The sequence below is a fragment of the Melitaea cinxia genome, chromosome 24, assembly GCF_905220565.1.
Source record: "Melitaea cinxia chromosome 24, ilMelCinx1.1, whole genome shotgun sequence".
Classification (NCBI taxonomy): Eukaryota; Metazoa; Arthropoda; class Insecta; order Lepidoptera; family Nymphalidae; genus Melitaea; species Melitaea cinxia.
In genome coordinates, this window is record NC_059417.1 from 7,072,728 (window position 1) to 7,097,040 (window position 24,313).

General features: G+C 33.7%; 1 protein-coding gene across 1 annotated transcript; it reads right to left on the minus strand.

Annotated features, from left to right (window-relative positions):
- Positions 1 to 3,897: 3,897 nt before the first annotated feature.
- On the minus strand, positions 3,898 to 24,171 carry LOC123665348. The gene is made up of 13 exons (XM_045599661.1): positions 24,062 to 24,171; positions 23,776 to 23,914; positions 22,029 to 22,173; positions 21,230 to 21,393; positions 18,870 to 18,993; positions 18,238 to 18,370; positions 17,481 to 17,610; positions 16,632 to 16,826; positions 15,977 to 16,121; positions 15,421 to 15,558; positions 14,670 to 14,754; positions 13,445 to 13,656; positions 3,898 to 4,664 (listed from the first exon to the last, which is right to left on the minus strand). Exons 1-13 carry the CDS (start codon positions 24,169 to 24,171, stop codon positions 4,426 to 4,428), a joined length of 1,959 nt encoding a protein of 652 aa, XP_045455617.1. The 3' UTR covers positions 3,898 to 4,425.
- Between the last annotated feature and the right edge of the window lie 142 nt (positions 24,172 to 24,313).

A 24,313-nucleotide genomic window follows, 5' to 3' on the forward strand; every position in this document is an offset into this window, starting at 1 on the left:
TAGTATTAGCAGTAATAACATTTATCAAAGTTGTTAATAACAATTCAGATGCCAAATTCGTATCATAATAAATAAATAAAATAAAATAAAAAGAGCCTTTATTCAGACTTGGTTTACACAATAACTCTTAAATAATATACTATAACATAATAATAAACTTAAACCGTATTTCTACTGAACATATACAGATAACTTTAACACTTAATATTATAATATAGTGATTTCTTTAGTTTTATTTTTCGTTAATTTTTGCCTCGACAACCTTGTCTGTTTGCCTATTTTAGGCAAAGGCCTCCTCCAATTGCCTCCACATCTGTCTGTCACGAGCTTTTCTTGTCCATGTGTTACCTGCCACAGCTTTGATTTCATCGACCCATCTTTGGAAAGGTCTATATAATTTTGACCACTTCCTTTTAACAAGTGTGTCTTTAATATTACTATAGTTTATTTTTATGTTATTGACATTAAACGGTTTTTTATCACATTAGCTTTATTTATAAATAATAATAGTGGAGAGTGATCTGTTATCTTTTGTTCAAACACTATAGTTTTACAAGGTGACGAGCATTTTATCATTATATGATCAATACAAGTATTTATGCGTGTGGGTATATTAATGCCTGGTTTTATTCCGTGTAGTGCAAGTAAGTTTAAATAACCCTGAGCCGCTCCTGATAGATTTTCCGGCATGATAATAATGTTTATATCGCCTACCAAAATACCATTTTTTGTGTGGGTATTATTTAATAAATTATTCAACGAATCTAAGTAAATATTTATATTTCTAAAACTAGGTAGTTATAATTACGACTCGTCCATCCGCTCTAGATTAGGTAGAACATAGGATACGTTACAATGTATAAGATTCATAGAAATAAGCAAGAGACGCAAACTCAGCGTCTGGTCGGTTCCATCCCCCTGACGTCCGTTGGGCCGAGATTTAACTATCTATATAAATTGTTTCAAAACGCTCCGAAACCAAAAGTAGGTGGTCGATAGGAGCAAATAATTGTGTACTCGGGTTCCAAACAGAGAACAAGACAATTCCCCTCTCGAAACCCTGGTTCCTGAACACTAACCCGTAACTCACTCCTTACAAACACGACTACTCCATCATTTTGATTATAACTAACCTTTGTCCAAAATATATTGTAATCCCTAATACTCGGCGGTGTATCATCCTCTTTTGTCCAGCACTCCGTAAGTACTATGACATCTATGGCAATATTCATAGTAGAAATGAAAAGGTCAAAATTACTTTTAATGCTTCTTATATATTCATAGTCAATATTATTAACGGATCACTAATCTCGTCACATTGTAATACTTGAGAACAAAGTCCAGTGTTGCTTATGGATATACAATCAACCTGGCCAGTTGCGTCTACTTCTGAGGCTGGAATAAATATGTTGTCATTGAATTTTATACTCAAAACTAAATGTCTTCACATTCATTCCATTTGTATTTAAATTATACCTAATATATTTTCCTATGTGAGTAATAATAATCAGTACTTTCATAAATTGGCAATACTTCAGTAAGAAGCAAGTCAATTTTGTTTGCAATATAATGAGAAATGTATAATGAATGTTTATAAGTATGTGTGATACAATGTGTATGAATAAAATATGTTTTATTATTTCTACTGAGTGGTTAGTATGTGTGTAATTCATAACAATTTGATGTGGGTATAACATAGGAGAGTACTTTTAAAAATTTACAATAAACAAATAAATTAATTTTGTTTTCAATGTAATGTGGATTGTGTAATGTATGTGAATGTGTGAGAATGTGTACATGGCTAAAATGTGTTTTATTATTTATATTGAGTGGGTAATATACATATGTGTAACTTATATATATTCGTTGTAAGTATAACATAACATTGTACAATAGAACAACAACAATACATGTTTCCCATAGGGTCTAAAGTATTAAAAAAATATTGTTGGCAAAAATAGAAAACATTAAAAAACAAGTTATGTAAACAAAAACATAGATATAAATATAAATATAGTCATTTTAGTAAAAGTTTGTTTAAGTCATATTCAGTATTAACGCGAATTTGGGGATCCTCTTCTCGTCGGCGAAGATAAACTATTCCGTGTGTTGTCCAGCAGAATTTAAAATTGTGTGCTTTTTGAAACGGCCTTGACATATAATAAAGCCGCTGCGTTTTCTTGGTTAATGTTTCAGATATATAAACCGGCTGTGTTGGAGATTGTAAATTTAAGTGTGACGTATTAAGTTTCGCTGTAATTTCCTTTGACTTATTAAATTTTTTAACACTAGATATTACTTTATCTTTAATAATTACATTATTAAAGTCTACTCTAATAGGATTCATGTTATCTTTTGACTTTATTCGATAAATATCTCTAATATCAGAATTATCAACCTCAACATTAATTGCTTTAGCCATACACATAACCATTTTACGGAGATGATCCTTTGTCTCACCAGTCGATTTTGGAACATTTTTAAGTTCAATAATAGTTGCTTGAGATTTTCGTTCCAATAAATCGACTTGTTCCTCCAACCGTTGTATGTACTTTTTATCCTCCTTACGTTCCGATACGAGATTAGATATGCACGACAAGAAATCATCATATTTACTTGATAGAACTTCTACACTTTTTTTTAAGTTCAATGTTTTGTTCTAGAATATCATTCATTCTCCGAAACAAATAATAAAATCGAAACGGTTCTCTTGTTGTTTTGAGAAATCCGAGAATACCCTCAAAGTAATACCCGCGTCAAAATCATCTCCTCCGAACTTTCTTCTTTTACGTTCGGTAATATTTGGTTGAACTATTGAGAGATCAGGCGCGGACGCACATTGGTGAAGCGGCGGGTCGTTTGTAGTGGAGCTCGTATTGCTATCGAGAGCGCCAGACAATGGCGCAAGCGTCGATAGTGTAGGTAAGCCGGAGGGTTTGATTGGCATCGTTAATCGCCCGTTTTTAAATTTCGATTAGCAGGATAACAGAATTACTCACGTTGTCACTGCTGTGTATGTGTCTGTCAGCTAACACTAATATAACACAAGGCACGTCTGCACTCCACAGAGGTCCGGGGGGGGGGGGGGATGAACTAGATACTCATGAAACAAATAAACAAAAATTATTGGATATTTTTTTTTTATTTGGGTATATATGTTATAGTAAAAACTCGAACTACGATAAATCCTAAGATTTAAGAGTAAGTCATAGGATTTACCGACATGAGTTGGTAAATATAAGGATTTATGAAAATAAGACATTTTTTTCGGGCTTTTACCATTAGAATTTAGTACATACTAGGTTTTACCACTGACAGCTAGTAAAAGTTGGTTTTGGGAATAAAACAAAGATTAATTCTTATTAATTTATTGTTGTTGTCAAAAACTTCAATTATTTTCATTTGGAATTTATATTTCTTTAGGAAATAGTCATTTTAAAATATTTCCTGAATAGTAAAAATTAAACCAAGTAAAATATTTTCTCACAAACATAACAGAATCGGTATTTTTTATTATTTATTATTAACTGAGGAAGGGCACAGCAGGAATTTCCTGCTCAAAATATGGAGCAGTCCGACTGGGGTAGTACCTCGACCTTACAGAAGATCACAGCAAAATAATACTGTTTTCAAGCAGTATTGTGTTCCTGTTGGTCAGTAAGGTGACCAGAGCTCCTGGGGGAATTGGGGAATGGGTCGGCAACGCGCTTGCGTTGCTTCTGGTGTTGTAGGCGTCTATAGGATACGATATCCGCTTACTATCAGGCGGGCCGTGGACTTAAATAAAATAAACGTGTAGTTTTAGAATAATAATAATGATAAAGCAAATTAAAAATATCCTGTGAATTATTAGGCCGGTTTGTCGACGAAGTTAGACGAGTTAAATAAAAAACAAAGTAATCATGAAAATAACTTTAATTAAACGCCAAGATAGCCAATTTAAAACGTTATGTTTCATGCAAATATATTTAACACTTATACAATATGGGCTATTTTGTTATAGCATTTACGTGGTCAAAGATAAACTATAGTTTATTCGCGTTAAGAAAATAGTGCGTCATCCCAACCGCTACTACCCCAACCACTTGAGCAACTTAATCTTAGTAAATTAGAACGCCTGTCTGAAGGACTTACTTCAATTGGTCCAGTTGAACACGCCTTCTGACGTTTTTTACTACGATTTAGTAGATCGAGGGACCTGGCGAAGCTAAGTAAGAATAATATAGAAGAATAATAAAGTATAGTCAATAGTGGCGTAGCAGAGGGAGGGGGGGGGGGGTAAGGGTCATCAAGCCGCGGGCGCTATTCACAAAGGGAAGCCAAATGGTCCGCAAAACTAAAAATTGCTGGACATATTATATGGTTTTGGAAAGGTATTGTGCCCCGGGCGCGAGTTAAGCTCGCTACGCCACTATAGACAATGTATTATGAATTTAATTTAACATGTTCTAAATAAAATGCTTCGTAATCTCTATAGGTCTTTCCGTCCACAGTTCGGTTGGTTGAAATATACTTTTTAAGATCGTCGTTGGACCAATATTGCAGGTTTTCTTGGCTGAGATCAAGAGTTTTACTGATCTTTTGTAGGAGAGTCAAGTTTTCAGATATCCTTTTTTTTATTTTATCTATGACATGTGCTTCGTTCTCTATTTTAGATGATATATCTGTAAAAGCAAAAAAAAATATTAGAGATTGAATAATTCCCAAGGAAGGAAAGCTTTTAAATCAAAGTCTCAAATTACGGGTTTTTATATATGGCATAAGACTGAAGGCGAAAATTTTTTTAAATTTTTTACAGTATAATTATCATAAATCATAATTTCATGAAGTAAATATCATAGTATATTTTATCTGTGCTTAAAATTTTGTTGGTATGTTGTTATTTTTTTAATGTATGTTATTTCAAATGATTATATCATATTTTATATACTGTACGATTTAAGCGCCTTGTTAATTTTGGATAATTTGACTTTTTATACATTAAAAAATCTTTTTAACGATAAAATTAAAATAGTTAAAAAAAAGTCAAAATAAAAAAGTTATGTAGGTATACGGTATTCATTAATTAATGATTTATTGTGATAATTAAGGTGCGTAATAACTGCAACGGTTCACAGGTTTCTACATTCGCAAACTTCACTACCCTTAATTACACCCTGATTAACGTTCCATTGTTCAGCCTTTCCTCTTATCTATTGTTCCTCGAACACCGCCCCGGCTTTGCCGCTATCTATTACTCATTGAACCCCGCTTATCAGTGCTACTGTATCATAAATCTTTGTTCGTAACTACCACGCTATTCTGATTCAGAAATAAAACACATTTCTTCATTTTCTTACGACGAGATAAGCTTGTTAACTCATAAAGTTATAGTGATTTGTTAATATTAAATCGCATACTTTCGTGTTGCGTTTTGCGCTACACCGATGACTCCTACAATGCGATTTAATACTTACAAATCACTATAATTGATCTTTCCTATGTTAACCACTAAATAGATTGGTACAGTAATAATCTACTAATAGCAGTTACATAGATGTATACGCTACTGTGTGGCTACGGTAGTAAAGAATATAGCCACCCCCTCTCTTCCCGTGGGTGTCGTAAGAGGCGACTAAGGGACAACACAGTTCCGCTACCACCGTGGAACTTAAAAAGCCGACCGATGTCGGGATAACCATCCAACTGCTGGCTTTGAAATACACAGGCCGAAGACGGGCAGTAGCGTCTTCGGCGCGACAAAACCAGCTCTGCGGTCACCAAACCGCCTGACCAGCGTGGTGACTATGGGCAACGCACACGAGTTCACGCCGTTTTTGGCGCGAACTTGTGGAGGCCTATGTACGGCAGTGGACTGCAATAGGCTGAAATGATGAGATGTATACGACGTCGTCGTATACATCATGGTGCACTGCATTGACTCCAAATTTTGAGTATGACATATATACGTTTATACGCTTCAGCCTGTAATCCCATTGCTGGGCATATATCTCAATTGGACCCGGTTGGTGGCGTTGCTATTGGTATGTAACTCCGAAGCTACTGAGCCAATTTTTATTAAAATTTATTAGTATCTGTAATTTGGTCCAACTTGGGAGACAGGTAGTTTTTATCTCAATTAGACCCGGTAGATGGCGCTACTATCGGTATGTAAGCAATTAAAGTTGGAGGCTGTCTTCCGGACAGGACAACGTCTGCCGGATTCGCTAGTTTGTTTATAAAAATGGAGACGGTAGTAGATAGTATAGTGGAAATAAAAAACTGCAAAAATCTTCAATCGATCTCAGAAAATTTTACAGAAAATATTCAATTTAGATATGTATGATATGAATATTCGCTCAATTATTAAAAAGCGTTTGAACAGTGTATCAACTTCACAGCAAGAGCTATTGACGTTATAATTGTGTTTTCGTGCATTCTGAAACAACATTATGATTTATCGGCTAAAAAAAAGGTTTCTACATTTGCAATGTCCACTAGCCTACTGATTACTATGCAATTAAGCAATTACTATCTATGTAATTAACAATCATTACGCTTCTTATCAAACAACATACCTCTGTAATGTTTACCTTTGTAAGCGAAGATAAAGCGGAGGTTTAAAATAAAACTTCGCCTCTGTTTCAAAGAAATTATTTATTTCGAAGTAATCCTTTATAACAGTTTAATCTATACATCTATACAAATAAATAAAACTGGAGTGTCTGTTTGTAATATTAAAATAACCACTTTTTAATAACTCCATATGGATGTAAACATGGTATATATACCAAAATAACACTTTTTACAATTTTTGCCTATCTGTCTGTCTGTTTGTTCCGGCTAATCTCTGAAACGGCTGGACCAATTTTGATGGGACTTCCACTGGCAGATAGCCGATGTAATAAAGAGTAACTTAGGCTACTTTTATTTTAGAAATATAATTATTTATTTATTTTAGAACTCTGCGAACTGAACAGTAACTTTTTTGTTAAATTCTAACCGGACGAAGTTGCGGGCACAGCTTTCATAAAACAAGATTTGAACATAACATTCAAAAACATATCATTTTTAAGTGTAATAAGCCTATTAATTTCGAAACTCTGTCAATGACTTAAACAGTACTCTCTACACACTGAAGTCCAATCATTTTGTAGCCTACTATTATGCATTAAAATATTATTACCAAAAGACGGTTGTAAAGCTTTTGAAGGAATTTGCTGACCGATAAAATATAAACAAAAGGAATTCATTTTGTAGTTCTCGAAATGAAACGGAATTTTAGGCAAACAACCATTAAATATTTATCTATAAACGCTTCATACCATGTCAATCTGGGTCCGTGGTAAAAGTACCCGAAGAATTTGAGTTACAGGTACGTGACAACGGTAAGTATTCTTAACACTTTTATACCATATATATGTCTTGGTACTCAGCCTAACTATCCTGAAAAAGTACAGTTTCCGTGGGATACTGTATTTACACAGGACGAGCCGCGGGAAAAAGTTGGATAAAAATATTTGTCGTTCTTGGAATTTGATTGGTAACTAAATTGAGAAATAATTAATTATTGTGGTTATTGCTAAACTAAAACCACAATGGTTTATTTAAACTTGATCGTTGTGTAATTTATGTTGGTATATAAATGTGAAATGCCCTTCGAAACGATACATTTAAGTGCAGTGAAGCTTTAGTATATAACTAGTCAGTGTCTGTAAATATTTATTTAGTGTCCATAAATAAAATAGCGGTAAGATTTTCTTTTTCTTCGTTTCATTTGATCAATGCATTTTTTTTCTAATTTTAATATTGTAAGTTACTGTAAATATTTTTTCAGAACAAATTCAAAAAAAATACTTACAAGGAATTCTACTTTGAATCTCCTGTTAGTGAAACAACTGACTTGGAAATAGTATCTACTCAAGTAATAAACCCAAGTAGAAAAAGATCAGCATCGCCACTTGCAGGGTTAGATGAACTACTTGATGTTCAGAAAAACAAAAAGAAAAGGCTGTCTTCGCCAGTATCGCGAGTGCTAAACAGCGAGGACACAGCTTTCGTCTCTGCAGACGATGGGTAAAATGCCTCGCATTTAATAAAAATTTAAGAATACAATTTTAAGAAGATTTCAAAGATTCCAAGCAACATGATGAACATTGGGAAAATACGGAGACAAGAATAAAATTATTCAGAGCGCAAACAAGCAAAAACTTCGAACACATTCAGAAATTAACATTGAATTTGACAAAAGGTATTTGCACAACTGACTATTACAAAAAAATATTTTCTTAACAACAAATAACTTTAACAAAACTATAAACTCTAATAATAAATAAGAATAGAACAATAGAGTTAATTTTGCAAATTATTAGCACATAGATGAAATTCTGGAAGATGTAATCAGTCCGATTGTGTAAACGAGTTGAAGAAGCTGATTTGTTCGCACATTGTTTTCTAGAAAATTACGTATGTATGTGTGTATTAGTCAACATGAAGCTGATGAAAATTAGAGCAAGTAAGTAAACCTCAATGAAAGTTTCTTTATAATATATCTATATTAATACTAGCTGACTCAGCAAACGTTATCTTGCCGCTAAACGCTATTTAAAAATAGGGGTTGGGGGTAGAAGTGTGAAAATTTGGTTGCATGTATTTTCAACGCCAAATCATAATAAAATAAAGAATAAATAATTTATCTAAAAATTAAAAAAAAATTAGGGGTGGAATGTGCTGTGTGGCTACGGCACTAAAGAATTTAGCCACCCCCCTCTCTTCCCGTGGGTGTCGTAAGAGGCGACTAAGGGATAACAAGATTCCACAACCACCTTGGAACTTAAGAAGCCGACCGATGGCGGGATAACCATCCAATTGCTGGCTTTGAAATACACAGGCCGAAGACGGGCAGCAGCGTCTTCGGTGCGACAAAGCCAGTACTGCGGTCACCAACCCGCCTGCCCAGCGTGGTGACTATGGGCAAAACACATGAGTTCACGTTATTTTTGGCGTAAACTTGTGGAGGCCTATGTGCAGCAGTGGACTGTATAGGCTGTAATAATGATGAGGGGTGGAATACCTTTAACATTTAGGGGGATGAAAAATAGATGTTCGATTCTCAGACCTGCCCAATATGCACACAAAATTTCATGAGAATCGGCCAAGCCGTTTCGGAGGAGTTTAACTACAAAATGAGACGACAATTTTGTATATTAGATAAAATTTATATCAAAAGTATCTTTATAATTTTATTGTAACTAACAACACTTTTCTACCTTGTTTTAGTCAATCGCCACTACAAGCTGGGGGGTCTCTAAAAAGGAAGTCTGCAAGTGTGATCAACCCAAACATTTTAAACGTCGAAATATGGATGAAGCAGCATCAACTTCGTCTAATATAACTGAAGAATCTTGAACTGGAGCAGATCCCATGTTACAGTTGTTTCATTTCCGGATAATATACACACAGAACCCAACGCAGGTATCAATTCAGGTAACATGTTTTGTTGCGCTTGTCAAAAAGAAATACGGAGACCGTCAATGTCCACAAAAGCAATGTTCTTAAAATGGGAGGTTCTCTAAAAAATGTTTCCGTAATTGAATCTGCTTTCGATGATAATGATGATGATGATGATGATGAGAATTTGTAATAAATCTAACCAAACCTCTGAAACAAACATTTCAAACGACAGATATATTCATGAATTCTATCAAAGACGATATATTTCAATTAATTGAATGTTCAATTGTAAATTATAACATTTTTTAAAGTAAATTTTATTTACATGCTGATTTCATACAAGAAAGCAAAAATTATAAGTACACATAAAAAATTTTATTTTCAAACTAGTAATGTTATAATTTTTCGCGGAGGTGACTTAGATATCCTTTTTGCCTCACTAAGTAACACTTTAACGAACAAAGTAAGTAGTTTTGAGAAAAAATACAGCGGATGAAGTCTCAAACAAATCATAAGCTTGGACATGAACGTTAATAAGTTTAAACCCCTTTGTGGCACTTCTTATATTGATTTACCTCAGGATAAGAAAAAGAAGAAAGAAAGCTGTTATTAATGCTCAATAACTATATGTGTTTTAAGTGGGCATTGCTCTCAGCATTATATCCAGTCAACAATAACGCTAGCTACGCTACGGGTATCTTCATACAGCATGCACGCACATTAAGTTAATTGTGATGGTTTATCTTTCCCGTGAAATAATCGATATCCACAAAGTTGAAAATTTAAATCACATGAGTATCAATGTTAGGATTGGAATTTAATAGAGAAACTAAACGAAATAGTGTCGTAGGCCCATTGTATTTTACCAAAAGTCGCAAAAGCATGAGTAGTGTGTTTGTACCAGTTGGTACAAGCGGTCGGCCTTCATCGGCTGACGATTGGACGACCGATCCTAAGAAAAAAAAAAAAGGTTTTGGAGTCATCTAAATCGATTGCACGCATCCATTTTGTGCTAACTCTAACGGTTCGCGACTTAGGTTTCTACATTTGCCAACTCCAGTACCCTTAATTACCATGCAATTATCTATTGTCCTCTTTATCTATTGTGCCTCGAAAATCGTCGCTATTGTTCATCTTATCTATTGTCCTCTTATCTATTGTGCCTCGAAAATCGTCGCTATTGTTCATCTTATCTATTGTCCTCTTATCTATTGTGCCTCGAAAATCGTCGCTATTGTTCATCTTATCTATTTTCCTCTTATCTATTGTACCTCGAGAATCGTCGCTATTGTTTTTCGACCTTTGCGCTCTTATCTCTTACTCATTATGCACCCTGATATCAGTACTATTGTATTATACTATTTTGCTATTCTGAATGGTTATATATAAAAATAAATAAAATTGGAATGTCTGTTTGTAATATTAAAATAACCGTGTTTTACTAAACTCATGTGTATGTATACTGGGTACATATACGAATTTTTTTTATAATTTTTGCCTGTCTGTCTGTTTGTTCTGGCTATAATCTCTGCTAAGGCTACTTGTATTTTAGACATTTCTTATTTTATAACTCTACGAACTGAACAGTAACAATTTTGTTTAACTCCACGCGGATGAAGTCGCAGGCACAGTTAGTCATAAATAAAACTCATTCATCCCTTTTGTTACGATTTTTATTCCACGTTAGAACCTATAAAGCCGACCGATGGCGGGATAACCATCAAACTACTAGCTTTGAAATACACAGGCCGAAGACGGGCAGCAGCGTCTTCGGTGCGAAAAACCAGCTCTACGGTCACCAACCCGCCTGCCCAGCGTGGTGACTATAGGCAACACACGTGAGCTCACGTCATAATTTTTAAATGAGAGCTTATAACAAAATGACTGCTCTCATGTTACTGTCGAATTGCCAAGAAGTGACAATTAAATAACATCTGACGATAAAAATAAATTTGATCATTTTGAAAGAAAATTAAAAATACCTTTTGTAATTTATACAAATTTTGAAGATTTTTTTTTAAATCCGGTCAATTTATGTGTTAATGATCCATCTAAGTCTTGTACCGATAACATTCATAAACGTGAATCTTATAGTTTTGTATATTATGTGAAGTGTTCTTATGATGATAATTTATCGAAACATGAATTTTACAGTGGACCTAAATAGTGTGCAAATCTTTATGAGTACATTTTATAATGATCTATGATCTTGTTAAAGTTATTTGTTGTTAAGAAAATATTTTTTTTTGCAATAGTCAGTTGTGCAAATACCTTTTGTCAAATTCAATGTTAATTTCTGAATGTGTTCGAAGTTTTTGCATCTTTTAGTAATAATATTTTTACTGCAACCTATCATGCATTATTCTCAGGAACACGATTACATTTTCTTAACGAAGGTTACGGGATATCTCATGATAAGTGTTTAAAAGGTTATTGTATGCTAGCATTTGATCTCACACCTGATTTATCAGCCATTTCATCTAGTCATTGGAATCTAATTAGACATGGCAATGTTAGATTAGAAGTTAACTTTGAATCTGGTCTGACTCAAACGATCAATTGCGTTGTTTATGCAGAATTTGATAATGTTAAGTTAAAATAGATAAAAAAAAAACATAATGTAACCATTGACTACAGTAGCTAAGAAAATGAATATTGTATTTCCTTTTTAAGTTTTCAATCTGTAATATGTTTTTGATGTGTAAGTAAATGATTATTTGAAGGTTGTGCTTTCATTTTATTTTAAACCCTCTTTAAATTGCACGTTAAATAAGAAGGTCTAGTTTATTTATTCACTTGTGTATGATAAAGCTAATTAATAATTTTTAAAGAATTAGGAATACTTTACAAATACAATCATAGTTAAAAAAGATTGATCCAAGCTTACAAAATAATGTGTATGCTGCGAACCGATTACCACTAACTAATCCACTTAATATAGAACCTAAAATTTTGATCCAGAATGCACGAAAACACACTACTTACGGCTGTGACGCGCGACGGAGGGTTTGTTATAATAATCTATTTAAAAAATAATGGTATCAATTTTTCAAAAAATGGATTTCAAATCCAATACATAAGTAAAACTTATCTAGAGACTATGCAAATAAATTAATGAATAAAACTAAAAATAAAAAAAATCGTAACGATATAAATCATAACAAAAATAACGTGCGTTTTATTTTGAAATTGTGAGCGAAAGATGTCGAATGCCGGTCTGCGGATAAATCAACGATGATTTTTATCACACCGTAGATTGCTAATGGTTTTAGTTGATTCTTTTATATTTTTCAAATAAAAAAATAAAGTAACTAGGGAGATTCTTGCCGAATTTTCTCTGCAGAATCTACATTACAAATCGGCGGTAGCTTCACTTTAAATATAATTAATTAAAACAAGTATGACTTTAATTTGAAAAGAAAGATTAAAAAGTGCTTTTGAAGCTTGCTCGAAATAAGTTTTTTTTTTTTTTTTTGATTACTACTAGTGGTGACAACTGGTCTGCCAATAAACAATCGTGTCACTAAAACTATTAAATATTTAAAAAGCTAATATAATTTAAAACCACCAACTAGATTTATGTTATCATAAATATCATTTATGAAGAACAGGAACAGTATAGGACTGAGATGAGAGCCTTGCGAGATACCAAAATACATAACAAAATTCTTGCTATCTGTCTACAACGTCTATTTCTATTAAGCGAAGTAAATTCCGATAATTTTTCACACCATTAGAGTAGCGTACAGTCCGCTTGATGATAAGACGTTATTTTTATTTTTAGCAAACATTGATAAGAATTTAAGACCCCAGTTAACAATTTTCCCAATCATAACGTAACATGACTTTTTATTTGTGTATAGGAATATAAAGACACTAAGTTTAGCTAATCAAATTTAAAAAAAAAAAATCTTTTTAGTGTAGGAATCTCCAAATAATCCGAAGCAAAATAACTAAAATTGTCGAAAATACATTGTAATTGTTAAATAATTGTTAATAAAACGTAACTCACCTATATCAAAACAGCTTGCTTCCTTTTTACTAACTTTCTTAACAATATCAGTTAGTACATTTTTCTCTTGTACATTGCATATAAGTCTCTGTAAGGCACTCGACACACGAACAGACGGACATATTAAAGGGGTTATATCTTCACTGATCCAGTTTGAATTGAGTTGAGTAGCAATGTTCTTGATGGTTTCAAATATCCATATCTTTTCACCACTGTAAACATAAAACGCAGTTAATTTGTTTTATACTATAAAGATGGCAAAATAGCGTACAAGCAGTTTGACAAGCGGATTCTCGTCGCAAGCGCTTTGCTGACCCTACTCCCCCCCCCCCCCCGATCCTCCCCAGGAACCCTGGTCGCCTTACTCACCACAGGGATACCACAATAATTAAGAGCAGTGTTATTCAGCTGTTATCTTCTATAAGGTTGAGATACTTCCTTAGTTAGGCTTCTCCAAATTTTCAGCCATATCTCATGTTATGCCCGACCTCAATAAATAAATTCAATATCATCAAAGTCTATACGCATTCAGAAAATAGTGAGTTACCGCTGTCAATTAGCTTTGCCAAGTCCTTTGACTAATGAAATCGTTGTAAATTGAATTGTAATTCGTAGTCAGTTAGACGCCGCGTTGGCGCAACGGTTACAGCCATGGATTGTATCTGTTGCACTGGCGGTTGCGGGTTCGATCCCCGCACATGACAAACATTTGTATTGGCCATACGGGTGTTTGCCGTGGTCTGGGTGTTTGTGTAGTCCTTGTGGGTCTCCCCACCGTGCCTCGGAGAGCACGTTAAGCCGTCGGTCCCGGTTGTTATCATGTACACCTGATAGCGATCGTTACTCATAGAAGGGAATATATCCGCCAACCCGCATTGGAGCAGCGTGGCATCTCCTACATGGGGAAAGAGGCCTATGCCCAGTAGTGGGATATTACAGGCTGAAGCGATCGTAGTCAGTTCAAATTGATCAGTAGAAGATAGCCATTTGATAAGCGATTATCCTACTTCTTCTTTAAAGACTAGGCTTCATCAGCTTTTCGCCGATGATTTTGCCAATGACAAGTGCTGAAAGACCGGTGTTAGGGTCCGATTTTGACAGTACGTAAGCGAATATATTCGTGACTTGACTAATCACTATTATCCTAATACTACCTTAGCTACGCAATATTATTCTATGTAACAACTTCAAAAATAGAAAAGCATATGTTACGTCTGTATGTTACCTATCTAAAACAAGTTTTCTGTTCTTCTCCAAGCTGAATTTCTTCAAATAAATTTTCAATTCATCCACAAATCTTAGACTGGAATCTAAAAATATATTTTCATTAAATAAATAGAGATTATAAATTCTTTAAAAATGAGTAATTAGTCAAACCGATATAAAAAAGATGTGTCCTCAAATTGCTACAATAAAAAAATTATACCTTACTCAACTCTCAAACTCAGTTCGAAACATTCATTAAAATCAGTTGTGGACGTTTTTATTATTTTTTATGTTGCTTAGTCAAGTTAATGATTAATTGATAAATAAATATCCACTTTCATTATTAGTGGAAAGTGGACGAAGCGAAAGAAGTATGTAAGGATCGTAGCAAGTGGAAAGAAGTGGTCTCTGCCTACCCCTACGGGAAAAAGCCGTGATTATATGTATGTATGTGTATGTAAATATTCACTGCTTTTATATCATAACTCGTCATCGCTTAGCGATTTATTGCTGTCCAATTGCAATTAGCATAGCGACAGCCAATCGCGATAAATGCAGAATCGCTATACATTTTAGATAATTGGATTCCGGTTCTGCTTAGAAGATGAACTTTATTATTTATATACATTATTAAAAAAAATCTTAGCATATACTGCGATTACCAAGGGTATTTAAGAACTTGTGAAAAAAAGTCATGTAGTATGGATATGTTTTCTAAGAAGAATATTATCTAATACTAATAATAATAATAATAATAATAATGTAAATACCTGAAGTATCATAAAAAGATGTATCAGATACATCGAGGTCCAGACTCAAGTTGCCGTTGTTCTTATTTCTCTCACACCGCTCCGAGTAAAACTGTCGGATCACTGATATTGGTTCTTGGGGAAAGTCTAACTGGACACCTGTTCATTCAATTTAATTTTTTTTTTTTTTTGTATTATAATAATAGTGAAAATTCAGTTGCGTTAATTTTGGAAGTTATCGATTTTTTGTGTTAGATAACATTTTTGTTGCTGAACATATAGGCTTTGCAACATTGCGTTATAACTAATATAAGCGTAACCGTAAATGACAACTAACCCGAATACTACTTAGTTACGTATGTAACAATTTAGGTGTACAGGCTGGCCTGTCAGGTGTACAGGCTTCATCTATACAAAATCTCATCCTAAAGTTAGTTTTCCCACTTTGTATCCCTTGTCATATGGGCATAAAAGGCAGCATCATTAAACTCACTTAGATATGTGATTTATATAATCTTGAACCAATAAACCAACTACTTTAAAAGCTTACTAATTACGAGTATATAACAATTCTCACCTCTGAATCTCTCGGTGTCATGTATGGGTGTATTATCGTGGAAGGCATTAAATACGGCCAGTAAGCATTCCTTGATGCTGTTTATCTTCCTTTCCAACGTAGCTAATGATATTATAGATCTCTTTAGTTCGTCTCTTGTGCTTATCTATAAATAATAAGAAAATTTCTTATAAACTAACTAATCTGGCGAACATGGTTGGTGGCTCAATTTTTTTTAAATCTCGATATTTTTTCAATTTTCTTTTATAAAAACCTTTTCCAGATAATAAAGAGCACAATAAAAAAAGAACTATCCTTTAGGTGCAGTCGTTTGGTAAATATTTTGCGCATTTGTTTATGAAAAGTAATATTCTTTTTCAAATTTACTGTGCAAGATATGTCAGAAAAAAGAAACAAGGAAATAATTGACCACACACATCGGCCACCATTAGGATTCTCCAAAACTCCTGTCGCAGGTTTGTAAATACAAAACACAAGCAAAAATGCTCAGAACACAACAAATGTATGCTATGTGCATCGAATCCGCAACCGCCAGCGCAAGCCAGTGCTGTTACCATTTCGTCTATATTCATTGTGTACCAAATTTTAATGTGGTTTTAGTCTTAAATTTTATCTGAGTTTACAACATTAATATGAAATGTTACAAAGTACTTACAATACACTTATCAATATCAGTAATCTTCTTAGCGGTCGCTTGACTATCATGAACATCATCCCCTTCCACATGGAACACACCACTCTTTGAAGACAATTCTTCTAGCATATTCTTCATAGATTTAACCCTAGCTTCAGATTTTGCTCGTTCACACTGTAATACTAAGAGCTCGCAAGCTTCCCCATTTATGTAGGTCTGAAAATAATACAAATCATATCAAAATTCTACACAAGTTAGATATGAACATAGTCCATGTATTATGTACACATGCATTCAGCCTGTAATATCCCACTGTTGGGCATAGGGCTCATTCTCCATGTAGGAGAAGGATTGGAGCTTAATCCACCATGCTGCTCCACTGCGGGTAGGCGGATATGTTCCCTACTATGAGTAACGATCGCTATCAGGTGTACATGATAACAACCAGGACTGACTTCTTAACATGCCCTCCGAGGCACGGTGGGGTGACAATAAACAAAATAGAAAGAGACTAAATTATTACGGCCTTCCAGTCCAGGGAAATGTATTGAGGTGCGTTTTAGCTAGATATATCTTGCTACAATATGGAGCAGCCACTCTGGAGTAAAACCTTTACCTTACCGAAGGTCACATAGCTAAATAATACTGCTCTCAAGCAGTATTGTGTTCCTGTTGGTGAGTGAGGTGACAAGAACTTCTGGGGAAAATCAAGGTCGAAAAGTGTTTGCGTTTCTTCTGATGTTGCACGGAACTATATGATATGGTTTTAACTTATCATCAGGCACATGTTAGTTTGTTGGCCGCCATTGTAGTATAGAAAAAAAATCTATTAGTTTTAGATGCATATTTTTCAAAGTTATTTATACTTACACTAAGTTCTTCAACTGCAGCGGCGACTCTGTTATGTGTTTGTTTAATATAGATCTTATTTTTCATCACTTCGAGGACTAAATTGGAATGTAAAGCCGCTGTATGAGCCAGTACTGATTGGGGGGTAGTTCTGAAAATGTTTGGATATTTTTTTATTCAACTTTATGGACAAAAGTATTTAAATTAAATTAAATAAATGCTTAACACTCAACGGCCCCCAGTAGGATTTTCTCCTGAGTCGGAGACCCGGAAACACACATAATACACAAACGTCCAGACCACGACAAACATCCATATGGTCGATACAAATATCTGTCGTGAGTAGAGATCGAACCTGCGACCACCAGCGCATCAGCCAGTGCTGCGACCGCTGCGCCGTCAAATTAGAAAAAGATGATTTTGAAATAACTTACCAATAAGCTAATGGACATTTATTATTACATTCTTTATTTTGATTTAGAATTCTTTACAGAATCATTCTTTGATAGCTTATAAACTCTTAGACTCTTAGATAATACTACTGATGTGTTTTTATAACATATCAAAATCAAACTTTATCTATCACATAATTCATATTTGCAACCTTTGAAATCAAAGGTTAGTTGGATAGTTGAAGTGAAGTCTAAAGACATCCCTAAGAATAGGTTTTACTTTTCCAGCTCTTTCTAATAGAAGCTTATTCGTAATATGAATTACATAAAATCTGGATGAAATTATCATTTAATAGGTTAAAGGGTAATAACTAAATACAAAATACCTGTTATCAATAACACGTGAGGTATGTTTCGCATTAACAGTGGACAATTCTGCAACCAGCGCTGACCGTTTCTCATACAGAAGTGGCCATAGAGCGTCACCACGGCACGATACTAGTGAAACAATGTTTTCTTCTGCAAAATTATGAAAGGTTGTCTTACTTCCAAAATGTATTTCATTTACAATAGTATAACTGTGCGGAAAATAAAATTTTATTGAGCCACATTTAGAAGAAATTAAACTTCACTCTTTTAAAATTATCAAATATATTGTTATTCCCTGATGAAGAGAGAATAATAATAAACGCTTCAGCGTTTACAACTCAGCATTAATTACAAGTCAACAGCTCATGTAGGATATCAATTTTATGCTTGTTTTGGAAAACACACACGACAAACACAACGGCCAATTGTACTCTACAGAACCCCCGAATCGAACCCCCAACGGCCAGGGAATCAGAAGTTGCTGTGACACTGCGCCGACATATTGTCACATTACATAACAAAGCTAATAATTTTACAGAACATTATATTTATGAATAAAATCCGAAAAATAATAAAAAAATTCTAACTCCCGGGAATCTAAGGAAACTCAAGGGGTATAACAATGTAATATTAACATGTTAAAACATACCTTTTTCACTTGACGTCTCATTTTCATGTGTCGAAACAATGGAAGAACTGGCGATAGGATTTGATAGGGGCAATGACGCTGATTGGCTCAGTGGCATTAAAGATAGGCATTTTTCTAACTTGCCCTGAAAATTTAATGTGTATTTTAATGTAAGTTAAGCGTTTGTGATCATATAAAACAGTATGAAAAGAATATAGTTCATATGAACAGCGCCCAGCGTGGTGACTGTGGGCAAAACACATGAGTTCACTCCATTTTGGCGCGAACTCGTGGAGGCTTTTGTCCAGCAGTGGACTGTAAGAAGAAGAAGAAGAAGAAGAAGAAGAAGAGGAAGAAGAGGAAGAAGAGGAAGAAGAGGAAGAAGAGGAAGAAGAGGAAGAAGAGGAAGAAGAGGAAGAAGAGGAAGAAGAGGAAGAAGAGGAAGAAGAGGAAGAAGAGGAAGAAGAGGAAGAAGAGGAAGAAGAGGAAGAAGAGGAAGAAGAGGAAGAAGAAGAAGAAGAAGAAGAGGTACAGAGGCAATCTAATGTGTGAAGTGATAGACTTGGGGTAGGAATACCTATTATGGCTAAATATAAACAAAAGTTTATATATCAGTTTCACAATTATCGACTTTGGTCTGAATTATGTGCATATAAGTTTCCCTGCTGAAAATTACAAATAATAATTGTGTTTGCTCGCAAACGAAAAAAAAACCGACTTTAATCACATCGACGAGTAATACAACGTAGATCGACGAAAAAATAGTCAAGTAACTACGCGTTATCAAAGATTACTCAAAAAGTAGTTATCAGATCTCGATAAAATTTATATGTGACCACATGATAAACATCAGCTTTTGATTAAATTAAAAATTATCAAAATCGGTACACGCAGTAAAAAGTTATTGCGGATTTTCGAGAGTTTCCCTCGATTTCTCTGGGATCCCATCATCAGTGCCTAGTTTCTTTATCATGGTACCAAACTACGGATATCCTCTTTCCAACAAAAAAAGAATTATCAAAATCGGTACATCCAGTAGAAAGTTATTGCGAATTTTCGAGAGTTTCCCTCGATTTCTCTGGGATCCCATCATCAGAGCCTAGTTTCGTTATCATGGTACTAAACTAGGGATATCCCCCTTTCTAACAAAAAAAGAATGATCAAAATCGGTACATCCAGTAGAAAGTTATGCGGTATAACGTAGGTCGACGAAAAAAGCGTCAAGTAAAAACGCATTATTAGATATAACTCGAAAAGTAGTTGTTAGATCTCAAATAAATTTAAATGGGACCAATTGGCACATACCACCTTTCGATTAAAAAAACATTTGTCGAAATCGGTCCACACGGTCAAAAGCTCTGATGTAACATACATAATAATAATTGTGTTTGCTCGCAAACGAAAAAAAAAACCGACTTCAATTACATCGACAAGTAATACAACGTAGATCGACGATAAAATAGTCAAGCAACTACGCGTTATCAAAGATTACTCAAAAAATACTTATCAGATCTCGATAAAATTTATATGTGACCACATGATAAACATCAGCTTTCGATTAAATTAAAAATTATCAAAATCGGTACACCCAGTAAAAAGTTATTACGGATTTTCGAGAGTTTCCCTCGATTTCTCTAGGATCCCATCATCAGATCCTGGTTTCCTTATCACGGTACTAAACTAGGGATATCCCCTTTCCAACAAAAAAAGAATTATCAAAATCGGTACATGCAGTAGAAAGTTATGCGGTATAATACAACGTAGGTCGACGAAAAAAGCGTCAAGTAAAAACGCATTATTAGATATAACTCGAAAAGTAGTTGTTAGATCTCAAATAAATTTAAATGGGACCAATTGGCACACACCACCTTTCGATTAAAACAAAATTTGTCGAAACCGGTCCACACGGTCAAAAGTTCTGATGTAACATACATAAAAAAAAAAAAAATAAAAAATAAAAATACAGTCGAATTGAGAACCTCCTCCTTTTTTGGAAGTCGGTTAAAAAACGATAATTTGTATCGGAAATTATTGTAAACTATTGTGTGTTTGAAACAGGTGTTCCAAAATTTTCATACAATTTCATTTTTTGTCTGGGCTATCTGGATACAATAACTTCCCATACAAATCATCGTTTTTTATTTGATTTTCAGCAGGGTTTCTTTTATTTATTTCCTTCTTACATGGTAAATGTTTAGTAAGAAGTAATAAATGTAAAAAATTAATGTTCAAATGCAATTGAACCAATTTTACCAAGCCTGTTTATTGTGGAGAGTCATAGGCTATAGAAAGTCAAGCTATGACTGATAGGAACAGAATTGTAACCAGAAACAAGAATATCATAATTAAAAACACAAACAATCTGAAATTAAAGCTAATACCTGAATATCCTGATCGTTGTCTACAGTGAATAGAGACTTAGCTATCGACCTAGTTTCCTCCAAGTGAGCTTTCTTAACATTAATCTCATTAGACACTCGTCTCAAGAGCCATACACGGCGTTGTAAATCTTCTATCCGACGTCTTGAGAAGTTTCTTTGACTTACTGAAAAATAATAAGAATTTTGTTCTAGTTATTGATGATTTCTGGTATCCTATATAACAGCAAAAAAATATGATGAATGATTGATGATAAATCTACTAACATTATTACAAACTAGCCACTAGCTAATAAATTGCCTAAGTTACTCCTTATTATATCAGCTATCTGCCAGTGAAAGTTTCGTCAAAATCGGTCCACAGACAAAATTAAAAAAAAAATGTTATTTTGGTATATGTACCTTGTATACATCCATATGCATTTAGTAAAAAGCGGTTATTTTAGTATTACCTACCTTACCTTACATTAATCAGACACTCCAATTATATTTCATTTGTATAGAGTACCATCTGTATAGATAAGATAATGATAGTAAGAGAATATACCTCTGACTATCTACTTCCCTTCCTAGCTAACCTTTGAAAAAAGAATTTACAAAATCACTTGTAGATTCTTTGACTAATTAGGGTAAAAATACATAAGCAAAAAAGGTTCTTATTCCTATAGTAATCAGTCATAAAGTTGTCCTAAAACCAAGATATCATAATCATGGAACTTATACATTACACCATAATTATAACAAATTATAACTACAGAAAAGTCTATATTACTTAACCATTATAAATGATAGAAGTACATACTTTTAGAAGATATCTTGTCTACAATCTCATTAAGACTACTCTGTGCCTGTGCCACTCTTGCTTCAGCGTCAGATACTTTTTCCTTGAGCTCCTGTTGCTTCTTCCATAGTACAATTTGCTCTGGAATTACTGCATTTGGACTACACTAAAAAAAGTTAGTACATATGTTTACATACGTTTTGAGTTGCATTAGCATCTTATGTTGGTGTTTTATGTACAACTATCCTAAAACACATTCACAAATAAAGGGGAAGGATATGTAGTGAATGGTGTTCCCCAGGGGCCCTTACTTTTTATTATTTTTATAAACGATATAACCTCCTGTTTCCAACACTCTAACTTCCTTCTGTACGCCGATGACATGAAGATATTTAAAAATATTGATTCACCAAGCGATTCTAAGCTGTTTTTTATATTAACGAGGATTTGGCACGTTTCGAGCAATACTGCCTTCGTAATAACTTACATCTAAACATTCAGAAATGTACTGTATGACTTTCACTCGCAAATTTAAATTCGTGAAAACTCTATATAAATTTACAGATCAGGTGTTACATAGGGTCAATGAGATCCATGATCTAGGTATTATGCATGATGCTAAACTAACATACGAAAGGCATATAGACCTGATCTGTAAAAAGGCTAATAAAACTATGGGCTTTGTTTTTCGGTCAAGTTCCCAATTTAATATAAAGGTAATTAAGGTCCTTTATTGTTCCTTGGTGCATAGTACTCTCGAGTATTGTTCACAGGTATGGAAACCACATTATAATGTCTACATTGATAGGATTGAGTCCATACAGCGTAGATTTTTGAAATATCTGCAGTACAGGCTGGAAATCAACGATTGCAATTATGAGGCAAGGTGCCGTAGACACCATTTACTACCCTTACAGGAATGGAGACAAATTGCCGACGTTGTCTTCCAAGTCAAAATTGCTCAAAACCGTGTAGATTCTCCACATTGACTCTCAAAGATTAATTTGAGGGTGCCTTATAAAACATCTAGGCAACCTTTATGTTTGGACACACTGCAGTTTGTTTAAACAGTGTGGTGCCATCCACTCAGCTTGATCTCTTTACTTCTTCAACACTTCATTTCAAAACTACTTTGACGAACACTAGTTTTGACGGCTCTCGAACTGATTCGTAGGTGGCATTTATCATTTTAATACAACTGTATCAGTTGAACAAGCTATTCTTTTGTAATTTAATTGTGAAAACATGTAATTGATGATAGTTTTAATTTAGATGTTTTTTTTTTTTTTTTTGTAATAAAATAATGTTTGTTTTCCTAATAAATAAAAATAAAAAATAAAATAAAATCTTTACTTAGTTTAATCAGTTATGACAATGGGAAGATTTTTTAAATATCTTCAAAATAATAAATCTAATTATTAATTTGTAAGGTATTTTTAAACAAGTCGTTTATTGGAGGGAGCTAGATTTTGTAAGGTAATTTTTGTTCAAGACCATTAATTTACATTGTGAACCATTTATTTACTTATTATTTATGTTACTTGTATGAAACGTTTATTTATTATATATATTTATTGACCTTTTATGTATTAATGTATTATGTTATGTGTATTTAAGTAATTACATTTGTTACATTTTACGATTTGTTATAGATTCATTTACTTGACATAAATTAATATAACGACTATACTTTATTTCAAATTAGGAATCTATTAATGTGTATCATATTGTACTAAGAGTCATATTGTAAATTAAATAAATTACATACTTCATTAAAAGTATTCTTTTCCTGGCATATTTTCACATCGTCGCAAAATACTTGGAGTCTCTTCTGGCGAATAATATTTTTAGCTTCAACGTGTTCCATAAGGCTGCGCCATACCATATAATACTGACCTCTACACATCCTGTAAAAATATATCTTTTTTTGTAATTAAGATTTAACACTTTTTTCCATTCTACTATCAATGTTGACGATTTATTATAATTTATTTTAATTAGTATTTTCATACACTTATATTATGTAAAATAAAAATAATAACAAAAATACCAACTGAGTAATTCTGTCCATTGATGGAACTTTTTCTGCAGGACATCCCATAGCCAGGAGCCAATTTGTAAATTTTAATGGTACTTCATCACTACTTAGCTTCTCTGCGCTCATTTTAACAATTATTACGATTTCTGCTAAATATAACAACAATAGTAAACAATCCTAACGGTCTCCGGTCATTTAAAGTTTCAAAATTGCTTATAATAATTGTCACTGTCAAAGTTTAGAAGTATGTAAACTTTAGATACCTACC